At 49.1% G+C, this 14,215-nt stretch overlaps 4 protein-coding genes across 4 annotated transcripts; 1 reads left to right on the forward strand and 3 right to left on the reverse strand.

Moving 5' to 3' along the window:
- Positions 1-1,137: 1,137 nt before the first annotated feature.
- Positions 1,138-2,410, forward strand: FMAN_09225 (uncharacterized protein; the record flags this gene model as incomplete). Its single annotated transcript, XM_041830042.1, has 3 exons — positions 1,138-1,263; positions 1,465-1,745; positions 1,906-2,410. The coding sequence occupies 3 exons, from the start codon at positions 1,138-1,140 to the stop codon at positions 2,408-2,410; spliced, it is 912 nt and encodes a 303-aa protein (XP_041680745.1).
- Positions 2,411-3,186: 776 nt separating this feature from the next.
- Positions 3,187-4,535, reverse strand: FMAN_09226 (uncharacterized protein; the record flags this gene model as incomplete). Its single annotated transcript, XM_041830043.1, has 3 exons — positions 3,187-3,977; positions 4,027-4,169; positions 4,228-4,535. 3 exons carry the CDS (start codon positions 4,533-4,535, stop codon positions 3,187-3,189), a joined length of 1,242 nt encoding a protein of 413 aa, XP_041680746.1.
- Positions 4,536-5,930: 1,395 nt separating this feature from the next.
- Positions 5,931-7,553, reverse strand: FMAN_09227 (uncharacterized protein; the record flags this gene model as incomplete). The annotated part of the gene is made up of 1 exon (XM_041830044.1): positions 5,931-7,553. One exon carries the CDS (start codon positions 7,551-7,553, stop codon positions 5,931-5,933), a length of 1,623 nt encoding a protein of 540 aa, XP_041680747.1.
- A 1,900-nt stretch (positions 7,554-9,453) lies between these two features.
- FMAN_09228 (uncharacterized protein) lies at positions 9,454-11,633 on the reverse strand (the record flags this gene model as incomplete). The annotated part of the gene is made up of 3 exons (XM_041830045.1): positions 9,454-9,976; positions 10,025-11,381; positions 11,444-11,633. 3 exons carry the CDS (start codon positions 11,631-11,633, stop codon positions 9,454-9,456), a joined length of 2,070 nt encoding a protein of 689 aa, XP_041680748.1.
- Between the last annotated feature and the right edge of the window lie 2,582 nt (positions 11,634-14,215).

Consider the following 14,215-nt stretch of genomic DNA (forward strand, 5'->3'; position numbering starts at 1 on the left):
ATAAGAACAGTGTGTCAAGGGGCCTGATCAGTGTGCACCACTCCCTCTAAATTACTGCATTAACGTTCCATGCTGTTCAAGGTAGCCAGCCCTGCCTGCATGTGCAGGAGACGCATTTTTCTTTCTAGCCTCAAGCTCGTGGACTAATTCACGACTTGCCCTTAACGTCTGCACAACCATTGGGCTCCAGGGAGATAACTGAACAGCGCTGAACTGGCGGGTAAAGGCAAGGAAATAAGGGACGAATTAAATGGCCAGTAACGTCGGCCGCCTTGCTGCAGCTCCCCCATCGAAACTCCTCCTAGGCGACACTTTAGCTTCGAACGCGACATGGAACCCTTTCCGTAATACTCGACAACCTCTGTGAGGCCCTTGATCATCCAAAAATGTTTCTCATTTGGAAGTTCGTTGCAATGCTCGAGTTAGGAAGCTCACGATGTTGATAACCGACCCTGGCTTGTTGGCACGACTAATACACAACGGCCAATATGCACGTCAAAGGCAAATGCCGTGTCAGTCGTGATTGGCACCTAGCTTTGCCATATGTCGCCTAGCTCGGCCTAGATCACAGAGTCTCAGCCATTTCTTAAAAGGGCCCAGGCCCAACCTTTCCCGTCCCCCCGTTCGTGAAACGCATTGCACGTTATGCTTCATTAAGGCTCCAGCTACCACCTTGCCTTGCCTTACAGTACTCCTCCGTCTGTACTCCGTACCACCTCCCTACCGACTTGCTACCCTGCCCTGCCCGTGCTCTCTGTGCTCTTGGGGCTCGCTCTCACCTTGGTCAATCGGTCTGCACCTGAACATTCTACCCCCCTCTCTCTTCTTCACCCACCCGCGTCACCCGCCTCGTTAACACCTAGTTAATTCATCCACCAACCTAGAGCCAAGCCCCCCATACAACCATCCTCAACTTCTTCTCTACTATTTTAACCAAGAAGCGCTTCTGTCTCTTCTAACCAGCATTGACTTGTCACATCTTTGTTCATCTACGCTCACGCTCATTCATCTCGGGCTCCTCGTCCATTTTGTGTGGTCGCAATCACTCCCATCCAACTACTCGATTCGATTCTGCTCTGCTCCACCTGCTTCGTTTAACCTTCGCTCAACCTCAACCACCGCCTCTGAAGGTTCACGATGGATTTCACCGGGCAATACAACTTTGCCAACCCTCAGCCCTATCACCAGTTCATGCCGATTCCTCCTCTGACGCCGTCACACTCGCATTCCGCCGGCTCCGATGACTTCAATGCATCCCCGCCTGTCAGTAAACGACCCCTTCTCCGCGATCTCCCCCACTCCCCCGGTGCAGCCCTGCCTTAGCGTTTCCTTACCTGAGCATTACTCTAGCAATGTTGAGCCTCACAAGCACGACCATCTCGGCATCTTCAGCGTTGTACCTGCAGCTCGTCTATCTCATAGCTTTAGCGCATCTTTGCTGACATATTGCTTTGGCACGTATAGGAAAACTACGACGGCCTCTCTGCCAGTCAAAATGATCAGTTCCAGTCTTTCGATTATACCACAGCCCAAGGCTTCAATGCAAACCCTCACCAGCCTGCTTCTGGTTTTCCGGGCCCCCCGACACCTCCCGGCTATACTTCTCAGGCCCAAGCCCATCAACAGCAAGGAGGCTCATTGAGGAATGGCTCCCCTGACGAGCAGAGCGTTGCCCGTGGGGGCAGCGAGGAGGACGAGAACCTAACTCCTGCTCAGTCTCGGAGGAAAGCACAGAATCGCGCTGCGTACGTCTCCGCTCCTCTCCCGCCTTGTTCTTTCTTCTTTTCTTCTTCTTTTTTTTTTTTTTTGGTTTGCGAGTAGACCTCATGGTACACAACATTGCTATGCCCTCGAAATGCGATTGATGGCGACGATTTAATACTTGACTAACATATGGCTGTACAGGCAGCGTGCCTTCCGCGAGAGGAAAGAAAAGCATGTCAAAGACCTTGAGGCGAAGCTTGCCGGCCTTGAGGCCGCCCAGCAACAATCATCCCTCGAAAATGAACGTTTAAAGCGAGATCTCCAGAAAATATCTACCGAGAACGAAATTCTTCGCGCGACTTCCCGCATGAGCCAAGGTTCCATCTCCCCAGAGCCTGCAACCGGGCCTCTGCGCTTCAAACCTACCGACTTCTACTCCAACGTCTTGCAGAATCACACAAACAAGTCGCCCTCACACCGCATTGTTACCTCAGACGATGGTGAACGTCTCCTAGCTGCCGGTGCAACATGGGACTTTATCATATCCCACGAATTGTTCAAGAAAGGCCTTGTTGATATTGCCGATGTCAGCGAGCGTCTGAAGAACTGCGCTAGATGTGATGGCCAGGGTCCTGTTTTCTCAGAGCGTTCAATCACCAATGCCATCGAACAGAGTGTCGCGAGCGGCACTGATGATCTTCTCTAGGTGAGCGGCAAGGCGCAAAAGGGCCAATTGGAAGAAAGGATACATGAATGGCTTCATTATGATTGACGTATATTACCCTAAGACACTAGGTGGAAGATGATACCCCGCCCGTCGGGGCTTTTTGGCGCGGCGTTTTGTATTCAAGGCTTTTACGTATGTCTCCCAAGAAATTTTGGATTGGTTTTCAGAAACACGCAGCAAATGTCTGCCATATGCACGGCCATGCTATAGGATCTTGGAAAGTCAAGTATAGTTAGTTGCAAAAATAGTGAAATATTTTCTATTAAAGGTTTCTTAGCCCCCTTCGATCGGCATGATCTTGAAAGCCTGGCCCATGGTGTTGGATCCACATGTTCATACATACATACAGATTCGCAGAAGATTATCTATTGTTGGAATTGGCAGCAGACATAGAAATAGCATCTACAAGCTACAGTAACATTATACAAACACACGCTGCAGAACTCCAAAAACAAGAACCAAGCCCGTTTCTCGTACAAATCATACAAAACTTCTACACGAAAACCGTGATAACCAAAGACATTCCCGACCGTGACATATGTAATAATCGCGATAACCATCTTTCAAACCTCTTTAGATACCTTGACTCATTCCCAATCCTGCATGAAACGTTCCCATTACTCCGTTCGAACCTGGAATTACCGACGTCTCTATTTTTGAGCCCAATTGTTTTGTCTTGTCATGTGACTCTTCTATTCAGGGGATCGAGCCCCTGCACCGCCATAAACCCATCGACATGGGCCTATATCAGTCATTTAGTCCTTCTTTGTACCATTGGCCTGAGCGCCTTCGTTTTCAACATGAGGATGCTTAATGGTGAGGCACCAGATGTCGAGGTAATCGCAGATGGTAACGATTACGTCAACGACAAAACTTCCGTAGACACCGACGGCGGTTCCGAGCATCATGAACATGAAAGCCACTTGGTAGACATTATCGCCAAGGGCGCTGGGCCAACCAAACCCTAGGTAACGCTGGAAGATGGGACCCAATGAATCGATGACACCAAAGGCAAGAGGCAGGCCCAGCACGTTCCAGTAGGGGAAACGCAGGTGAACAAGGTGAGCAGTAATCATCTGCCCGACGCTGTAGGCATTGACGAGGCCGGCGAAGAGGGCAAATGGGATAAGATGGCATTCGCGGATCTTGGGTTGGAGATAAAGGTAGGCAACCACCATAGACCAGATGCTGAAGAAAGGCACGAGGCCAAGAAGCGCACCTCGAGAACGGTCACCACGGGCACGTCGAGCGCGGATGACGTTGAGGGAAGACTCAACAGTGTTGAAGACAAGAACAATACTGCCCTGAATAAGATACCACTCGGTAAAGGTCAGGTTGTAGATGAAAGATGGGATGCCAATGGTGGAAGGCACACCGATGGTATGGAACATGCTCTGCTGCCAGAAATGAGCACCCCCAACGTAGCCAGTGAAAACGAAGACCAGGACGATCGCAAGAACACCCTCGACGGGTCCGTTGACAATGCCAAGAGTGAGAGTTTTGGTGTGATAAGTCTCCCACGTCTGAACATAAAAGGTCAGGAGGGCTATCAAGTTAGCATCGCGCATCCCAACAGAACCGCCAAGTTGACTCACATGCGAACAAGACTGCCACCGTCTGCCAGCTCTGTCCCATGTTCTGAGAAGCAGCAAAAAGAAGGACCTCAAGCGAGGTATTACAAGCATCTACCCCATGATCGAAGAGTTCGCCCAGAGGTCCGGATTGCCGAGTTCGGCGCCTGGCCGTTCAGTCAGCACAGATTCAACGCATGGCAAATGCGATTCTAATAAGCTTACGCTTGAGTTCCATCCACAGCATCGAACGTTTGATATAGGAACAAGCCCAGTGCCCAAGAATAATACACCCAGGAGGGGCAATCTTGGTCAAGAGTGGGAGTATACCACAGCAGCGTCAAGAAGTTCGCAACGACGAATGAAAACCCCGTCAGAGTGATCAGATTCGGTGCCATGCTCATAGGGAAGCACTTGATGACGAATTTCGTGTAGAAGGGCTTTAGAACATATTTGGAAAGCAGTGAGTGGTCGACACCAGAGTATTTGTACTCACGGAGCGCGGGGAGCTCCTTTTGCCGTACGTAGACCATCTTTGTATTGTATCTCGTTTGTTTGACTTTATCGCGAAAGCTGTTTGTTCTCAGGTTTGTGCTCCGGTTGGCCTGCAGAGCGATCGATTGGTATTGTGGCCTTTTCTCGTTGGAGTGGGTAAAATCTAGGTTTCTCGTCCAGTTCCCGCTTTGCACTTGTATCCTCGCTCTTGTTGCGTAGTGCGTTATCGCGCACAAAAAGACGGATTCTCGTGGTAACGAAGAGCCAGAAAGTAGATAGCAAGCGATGGTTGTAGGTCAGGACCGGTACCGAGGAAGAAGGGAAGAGGATGCAATCAAGAGACTTGAACTTTGTAAATGAAAGAAGGGAAAAGAGGCCAGCAGTAAAAAGAAGTGGGCTAAGGTAGGGTACCTACCTACCTACTGTAAGGACCAGACACTATCTGACACAAAATCTCGAGTCAGAGCCTCCGAAATACAGTCTATTTCGAAATGACCTAAAGAATACGTCTCTGTAACTGCAAATTCAACTTTTTCTAACTCTGTGTCCCATTACTTGTTATCTGCGGAAAAGAAATTATGTAGTCTACCTACATGAGATTCCCAAAAAAAAACAAGGCCCCTTAGGTTCCCAACGTCATGAGACCCACTCACACTCTCTTCAATTGTCTTCATCTTCTTCAAAACTACTAACCTAAAGTTGGTGCTAGCTTGAAAAGGCAACGTACTCAAGAACAATGTTGGTCATTGTCACTTTCTGACATGTGCCATCACCGCCATGCACCAAGTATACTCAACACCCCTTGACAAGTCGAGAGCTAGGTAGCATCAATGGATAGCATGGCTACGGGATATACCATCACCTTAGACTATCGAATTTTCCTCATCGCGAGCTTGTTTTCAGTGATGCCTGTTACACAGCATATAGTAAGATCAAAGTTTCTGGCTACTACGCCTGTGTATATCAACATACTTCTGTTCCTAACTCTTGGAATCCTTTTGAGAAGAAAAAGTTTGGCTTTAGTAGACGCATAACTATGGGTCACGTTGTACTTAACCAGCTGCACACCAGTCACAAGAGGCTCAACGCTCCCGTTGCAAGTATGATAATTGTTCATCATTCCGTTTTTGTATGCCGGCTAAGGACTACTAAGTTACCCGTTCTTCCTATACTACCAACGTTGTGGGTCGGCCGAAATACATTTGCTTGGCCGTTGTTTCGTGTAAGTTTAACATCGCCGCTCACATCGTGACTGGCTTCCGTCAGAGCCCATCCCAAAAAGCATCCAACCTTCCCGCCCTGCAACAGTCACGCAAGGTCGTCATCATCCACATATTTTTTCTCAGAAACTATTCCATGCTGTCGTGTATAGGGCATCGTATGAGAAATATTTCATACTCATCGCCAATCACCTCCTTCCTGACTAACAGCCTCTACTTGGTTGCCTGTAGTACCGTAGCACGTCCCTGGCTCTTGTTCCACTCGCCTTCAATGAACTGCTGCACGTTTGCATGTGCCATATTGAACAGTGGGCGAGCATGGTCTGCCACTGACATGCGATTGGCGTCTTCAATTTCCAGTCGGCGATGGAATTCACCTTTCTTTGACGGACGGCCATCCCCAATTGCGCCAAACTGCCCCTTTCCCTTGGGAGGCTGGACCTGCAAAGCAATCTCGCTTGGTGTAGCTACTAGGAAATCGGCTCCGTAGTACCAGGCGTGATTGATCTTATTGTTGTAGGCCTGAAGTTCCTTTGGTGCTCTGAATCTGGGTCCCGATGTGTATCGAGACTGGCTGAGCTCGGGTGATGATGTCCAGCATGCAGATGTTGCAGCAGTACCTAAGCCCCAAGATGACGCTCCTCTCGCAGAATACTGGGAGCCTCGCCTCGTGGCGGTTGTGGGTGCACTTGGCCGGGTGGTTTTGCAATTGGCAGACAAACCCTCCAAACCCTCTGCGGTTTGTGAAGCCTGTGAAGCAGTTGCTTCAAACGACGGTATATTCTGTGCTAGGCTACTGTTACTGATACCTGCTTGTCGTAGAGTCTGTCGCGTAATGATAAGAACGTCTTCGTCTTCGTCTTCATCTTGCTTGACATCTTGGCTTGGTATATTGGTGTGGAGTGCTTTGAAAGTTGACTCAAAGGTCGATGGTCGATATTGGCGTTGACCAGGGGGGCCGGCAGTCAAAGGCCGTGGAGCGCCGGCACCAGGAGCCATGGTGCCAGGAGCACGGGTGGTATTGCTGCCAACTGCGCGATTGAAGCTCCGGGATGAGCCAAGGGGAATGCTGTGCGACTTGTTGGGCTGAGAATTCCAGAATGCGTCATCAAAAGATCTTCCGAGGGTAGGGTTCTCTGACTGTGGCGGCTGTAACACACTTTGAAGGGCGTTGTTGTTGTTTCTGGACGCATCTTGGAGTCCAAAGGAACGAGTGATGGGGGCCAAAGGCTCGTCAACACGGGTTGTCGTCTTCAGGCCCAGGGCTGGTTTAAGCCCACGAAGAAGGGCTTTCTGAGCTCGCTTCTGATTGGGGTTTGGGTAAGAAGCCAGGTTGTGAAGAGACTTTACTGTCATATTCATCAAGGGGTCCATGCCAAGTTCGCATTCTTCATCGCTTTCCTCACTTGCGTCAACATCAGTAAGTGTATCTTGTTCAGCTTCGGAGAAAAGGGACGTAAGTGGCGATGGAGTTGCAGAAGGCACGATTCGGGGTACTTGGGCGGACATGTTGATGCATCTATGGTCTGTATCGTTCAAGGGGCTGGATGCTCTGTCGTAGGGCGTCTGAGGGCTGTATTGCTGAAGAGTCGATGGTCGTGATCCAGCTTTGAGGGGCAGAGTGGCAAGAACAGATTTGGGAAGCAGAGATAACCCAGCTGCAGGGAGACCGGCAGGCCACTTGAGAGAGCGACCTCGTCTGGCAGGCGGTTGCAGTGGCTGAGAAGTGCTAGGATTGTACGGGGTGCCAGCAGTGGTGTAAGTGACTTTTGAAGCCGAAGTTGGAGCAGTTGGGGTAGACGACGCGATGCTGATGGGAGAAGACAGGTCCTCCATGCTGGCTCAGGTTGGTATATCTTGTTCGCCGGAGGTGGTAAGGACGATCAGTATCTCTGGGATTCAAGGAAGGTGCCTATTAGATTTGGTTTGCTAGATGGTCCAGATCTGTCTGAGTGTGGATGCAGATGAGGTCGTGGGAATATCTAGCAGAATGATGCTTCTGCAAAAGTGTGAGAAGGACTGTAGAAATGCAGAGGTGGCCAATATGCGTAATGCAGTATAAGATACCTAGTTTAAGGACGAGTGGGCTTTCACACCTTTGCCATCACTTTGACACAAGTGACGGACCTTGTGCAGGGAATCGGGCTGGAGAAATAAAACCGAAGTCGAGGGTAGGAAGATGGGATTGAAGAGAGAGAGGCGGGGAGGGAGGGAGGGAGGGAGAAAGAAGTGTGTAGGTTGTGGTGTTGGCAAGAAGCACTCCTGGGAAGACTGAAGGTATGCGCCTTCCTTCTTAACTCCAGCCCGTGCTACGCAACTCGTAAGAGCAGGAAGGTGCCATATACCAAAACTGGAGGTAAATGGAGGAACATACAAAGAAATCCGGCGAAACACTTGGCCACAAGATCCAAAAGTTGAAGATATGTAAGAGTTAAGATGAAGATTGAGTATTTACCCGGCTTTGTAGGCTTGGTGATGATGCTTCTTTTTTGGCAGAATATGCAGAATGTCATAATTTTCTACTTCACTCAGTTTCATGAGTACCTAGGTAAGCAGAGGCAACAATAGCCTCATTCAATTTGTAACGACATGAATTCTCTGACCCCTTGTGTCATTCATTGCCAAGACAAGCAGTGACTGTCAGTGTCAGGATGCATCACCGCGGTGCAAGCGCTGTATGAAAGGCGACGTCCAATGTAATGGAAGTAGGAGGTAGGTACTTTAGTACTGAGTTTGCCATTACAATGGAAACTGGGGTCTGGGTCTGTCTGTCTGCCAGCCAACCCTGGGGAAAGGCTCTGGCCCGGTTGCTCTTCCAGCTCGAGTCACATACTCGAGCCTAGGGGAACTCTGAATGGTCTTGACGGTGAATGTACTCACGCCACTTGATAGAGTTAATTTGCATGACGGTGAATAGGTTACCTAAGTACATTCATTAGCTGGCTAGATACCGTAGGTAGCGGTTGCATGCGCAAACGGCAGTATTAAGTCATGGTTTTCTATAGGTACAGTTCTCGAACGCAAACAAAGAGGATTGCCCAACTTCAGCTGGGGGTCCTCGGCTTATGCGTAGAGGAACCTAGTTCGATTGATACTTCATTATTCTTCCTCTAGACGAAGATGTATACTTACATATTTGTTCCCTCCTCTCATTCATCCCAATCGATGTATCCTCAGGGACCACTTTTAACTGTAGAGGCTCATTGTCACGTCGTGTTTCCTTTCTTTCCTTCTTTCTTTCGTTCCATCAACCAATCAACCAATCAATTAATCAAATCAACAACCTTGCTAGCAGCACGCCCTCTCTTCAAGACGATGTGGATTCCGTTGACATCAGACGTAGCTTATCATGCGACAACAGTCAAGGAATCACAGCGTCCTGCGCTATAGCTAAAGAAAAAACAAAGATAATAGGGGTACAAGAATGCGTCAGGTATGGGATAAAACTGTGCCTGATCTCCATGACATCGAAGTAAAAGAAACAAAAATGTACGTTTCAGGAATGTAATACACAAAGGATGAAGATTGGTAAACCAACACAGTTGTTACAGTTAACCAACAATAAGACACTAGATTAGTCTGAGGGACAATTGTGTCTTCAGGCATACGGCCGTAATAAGAAGAAAGAATTGAAAGGTATGAACACCCTAACAGCAGGAAAGGGTGGGGGTATATATTAGAAATAACCCAGTCTAATGACCATGATACTACCATAGAAGCTGACTAGGCAGATTTACTAGAAACCGCCAGGTGGGTATGCGCTTCCAGGTACCATTCCAGGGCCTCGTCCAGTCCGTGAACTAGGCAATTGAAAGTCGGGGGTATCCAACAGCATGTCTTGACGTTGCTGTTGTTGATGTGCTGGTCGGCGATGAGGGGGTCCTTGTTGGTACGGTAGCGGTGGGGGGTTGGGGTTCCAACGTGGGTTGATCCCACGCTGGGATATGGATGTAAATGTTGAATGCTCAGACTCGGCAGGGCTTCGAGTCCCCGCATTGTTGGCATGAATATCCTCATATATAGGCTCAATAGGGGGCGGCTGAAGGTTGTTACTTGCGGGTGGTGCATCGGAGGCGAAACGGGGATCAACATCTTCATAATAGTTGCTATTCCCAGTGGCCACAGGCTGTTGGACAACAGGCGGCGTCCTTCTTTCAGTGAGTTCAGCTCTTGGTTGACCAGTTACCAGAGGTGACGGGGCTCGGGGTGAATTTCTGCCATCACCCTGAGTCCATCCTGAGCGAGGCGGAACATATTGCCTGGTCATCTGGTCAGCATCGTAAAGAAATCATGAGCGGGAGCCATACTCATCGGTGCTATATTTACTTCCCTCGCTCATGTACGTATCATGTCGCTGTGGGATCTGCCCCTGCTGGAGTCCGACCATACCTGCAACATCCGCGTCACTGTCCCGGAGCTGTCCGTAGGTTCCTCCGTCATGATGCTGAATAGCCGGAGTTGCATCCATTTCTACTGCGCGACCCCCAACAGTGGCAGGCTCGGTTCCTGGCAAAGGCGGCGGCGACTCAGCTCGAGGCAACGTGGACTCTGGGCTGTAAGCAGTGTAGGTGTTCACACTCGGCATTGAAGGATTCGTCGAGCTATATCCATTAGATGGCTCTGACGGCTGAATATCTTGAGCAAAGTTTTGAGCGGGTGACGGTCTCCGATCGTAAGGACCATTGTTGTATCCTGGGGGCGCGTTTAGACCTCCCCTCATCCCGTTTGCAGCATAGACTCCTCGGTTGGGTTGTCCATAGCCTCCTCGTCCTCCTCTGGAGCCATATCCAGCCCTTCCAGGCGGCCCGTAGCCTCCACGACCTCGGACTGGTGCTCCATAGTTATCATATCCTCCACGACCATAACCCCCTCTTCCACCGCGGTAGCCTCCTCCAACTCCTGTTCCACGGTTACTCATGCTTGGAGAAGGTCCTCTCCGCGTCGCATATGGGTCAGTAGCATTGTCGATTGGGTTGCCAAACTGATCGCGAGAACCTTGCCTCTGTGGGTTCCTGCTAAAGGCCGCAGCCTCACCCACGCTTGCCACATCGTTAGGGGGTGCTGGAGATCGATTTGATGTGGTCCGGCGGGTCAGAGGGATGGCTTCTTCGCTAGCTTGGTCGCCTCTACTCTTCTGTTCGAAGGTTGTAAAGGACGGGAGGTTGTCATGGACACCATTGCCACCACTCACGGTGGGAAGAGTCGGTTGTCGAGAAACTTCAGGCTCCACAGTCGTCTTATCTTGAGCAGTTCTGTTGTAATAATTCTCGCCGCTCATTTCAGCATTCTGAGCGATACGTCGCTGCCTGTCTTTCCTGCTGACTAGAGTGCGACGCATCGCACAAGTTACCAACCCACTCATGGCAACTAGGATAGTAGCAGCAAGAACGAGGTAAGACCCCCATGCTAGGTGTGGTACAAATAGAAGGACGTCGATCAAAAAGGCTAGCAAGCAAACCAGGAAGTCAATGAGGAGGAAGATAAATAAAATGAGCAGATATCTTGTCGAATGCGAGGGAGCGTGCAAGTGAGACACAGCCGCCATGATAGTCATGACAAGGGTAATAAGTGCCGCGACTGGATGCACAATAAGAATGGCAGATAGCGTATTCCGAACGCCAGATGGTAAGTCGAAGGCTTGGCTATCATCCCCAACTAATTTGGCTAAAAGAAGCATCAGTACGACTCGAAAGAGGGAACGCGTTTCAACATCACAGTAGACTGACCAGTGTCGTATCCAACCCCGATACTGCTACATCCTTTGCCCTGTTGACAGTAGCCAAAAACGCCATATGTTACACCACCGAAGTCGCTCAGTGGAATGGCTTCGATGATTGGGGTTGATATAACAGCTAACAGTAGCAAAGCAAAAGCTGCGAACAGCAGCACCGTCAACGGTGTACCAGGCCGTAACATGGCAACAGTGCGCTAAGCGCCCGATTCAAGACCGACAAGAAGACGACAGAGCAAGCGGCCGACGTCGTGACGACGCGGGGACGGAAAGGCAATATATCAACGTGTAACTCTTTCGGTATTTCCTTCTGCTACAACGTCGATGAATAACATTGGCGAAGGGAGGGTGAGAGTTGTCGGGGAAATCAAGCAAAAAGGCCAATATTGGACTGCAAAGTTGAGCCGTTGAGTCCTAAATTCTTCGAAATATGCCTCTTCAAGAAATTAGTCTAGTTCTTGTTCTTTTTCTCGTGCTTCCGCCGGAATCACGAACTAGGGGCTATATCGGTGAATATAGCAAGATACAGCACAGTCGCGAGACCTGAGTTGTCCCTGTTGTTGTCGATATAAAGTCGTAGACTCAAAGAAGTATACAATGGTCGCCAAGCCGCCTGATTATACTGAGAACGCCCCAGTGGGCTTTGACAATCGATGCTATCGTCAATATGTTTCGATACCGTGCTCCGGTCGAGAAATGAGTTGGGAACGAATGTCGTGGTCGGGACTGAGCAACGAGGAGGGGGATTGACTTTGGGTGTTATCGGACAAGGTGCTTTGCTCTGGTCTATCCAACTTGGCTCTTTGTGGCTTAGCAGAGTGCTAGGGGAACTGAGAGCGCTAATCTCAGATCAGCTAGTCTAGTGGGAATGTCGATGCGCTGGTCCAGGAACAAGGGGGCCAGCCCCAGCCGTCTGACCTCGCCGAATACACGCGAGACCAGTCTAACAAAGGACGTCGCAGAAATTTGGAAATTCCATGCATTGGTTCTTATCTGCCGATTTACTTGTATCGAGTCTACTGCACCTTTAGCACATGCTTTATCTGCAACCAATTCTCTTGCCGGGAGTAAATAAAGACTCCATTTTCAAAGTTTACGCCAACAGCCAACCCACTAAGGTTGCCAATAAGACAATCTTAGCCACAAGTTTAATTTCTCAATCATGGATGTCATGCTGCTTATCCTACCACCACCACACCATTTCACAGCATGAGGGAAATGGGAGGCTAGCACATGTGGGTCCCCACCGTTGTAACATACCCACCAATCCCACGTCGGAAGGCAGGCGTCATTTTCGGTTGCAGTCAGACAACATACGAACCCTCTATCGCGCCTCTTCTGTGCTTGGCTCAATATCCTTGTCCTAGGCTGCCAGTTTAGGCTCGATCTCTATGCAGTCTCTGAAGCTAAAAAAGATAACTCCGCCGACTTTGCAATCTTCTCTGGTTGGGTGACACATGTACCTAGTGAACAACCTGTGCTTTTGGTTCCGAAGGAGAGCAACTTTCCCTGTGGCCTGGGCCCTTGCTATATCTGAGACAACGTTTTGTCCAACACTCACTCAATCTTCCCATTGCAACAACCCAGGTCGATAATCTGCACTGACGTGGCTAACTTAGTCTCAGGAGCAAACTTTCTATGGTAGTACCATGTACGGAGTAGTATTCTGCATTTCGTGGGAAATTTGATCTCAATTGATTTCTCAACGTGGTTACGCGCGTCTAAAGTCTCGGTTGCCTAGATGGTATTAATATGAAGACCAGCGACAATCTTTGTCAGTCACAACACTACTATTCAGAAGTCGCCAGTCTAGCATACTGGCTTATTCACCGTATATATCGATGCATGTTGCTAACAATAGATCTCGGCGGGCTAGATACATGACCTGTGGTAACTTCCAACCATGTAGTCATCATACCCTCTTGTGCCACATTCAATACCTAGGTATGCGACGGGCCGGTGCTCCTTTCTGAACAAAGGGAGGATATTTTAGAAAACTGTACAAAGGATGATGCCCATGCTTTTCGCATTTTTTATCCTCGATATGTGAAGGCTACCTTGACTTGAATCACTTTTAACCCCATCCTCGCTATGGTTTTCTAGAGGACGAAACATACTGCATAATGCTTCATGTTTCGACAACTGGGATATAGTCTGATACTCGTCATCCCAGTGATACCCTTATTGATCAACGGCGTCACGGTTCGACTCGTGTTTGATAATCTATGGTTTTGTCGGTGCTGTTTTGATTTCTATGCTCACCTTACACCGTTCGATACAGTGCTACAACTTCCATTTCTGTACCTTCTTTCTCATATGCCTACCCTATAACTGGTCGACAACCCGCCGTACCTACCTAGGTAGATAGCAGAACAGCGGTTAAAGTCAGATACATATCATCCCTCATATGTCTAGAATATCAAACCAGGGTACACGTGTAAGCTAACAATGGTGTTAGAACCGAGATAGTAACATGAATTCGAGGTGTAATTAGGACCCAATAATGTGAATATATGACAAGGAAGATGATGAACAAGAAAAGCTCCACCGAACCTAGGAGACGCCTTTCTAAGTACCTCACTTATAGTATGCACTGCATCTACTCCGTAACTTAGATACTACTCGGTAGGCTGTAGCTGGTATAGGCCTGCATTTGTTCAATATGCGGTTTATACATCAATTACGTCACACAGGCCGGTCGGGAACTCGGCCAGAAATTGCACCGACTTGCGGAAGGCGATCGTGTGCCCCTCGATTCTCCGAGCCG

Source organism: Fusarium mangiferae, assembly GCF_900044065.1.
Source record: "Fusarium mangiferae strain MRC7560 genome assembly, contig: FMAN_scaffold004, whole genome shotgun sequence".
Lineage (NCBI taxonomy): Eukaryota > Fungi > Ascomycota > Sordariomycetes > Hypocreales > Nectriaceae > Fusarium > Fusarium mangiferae.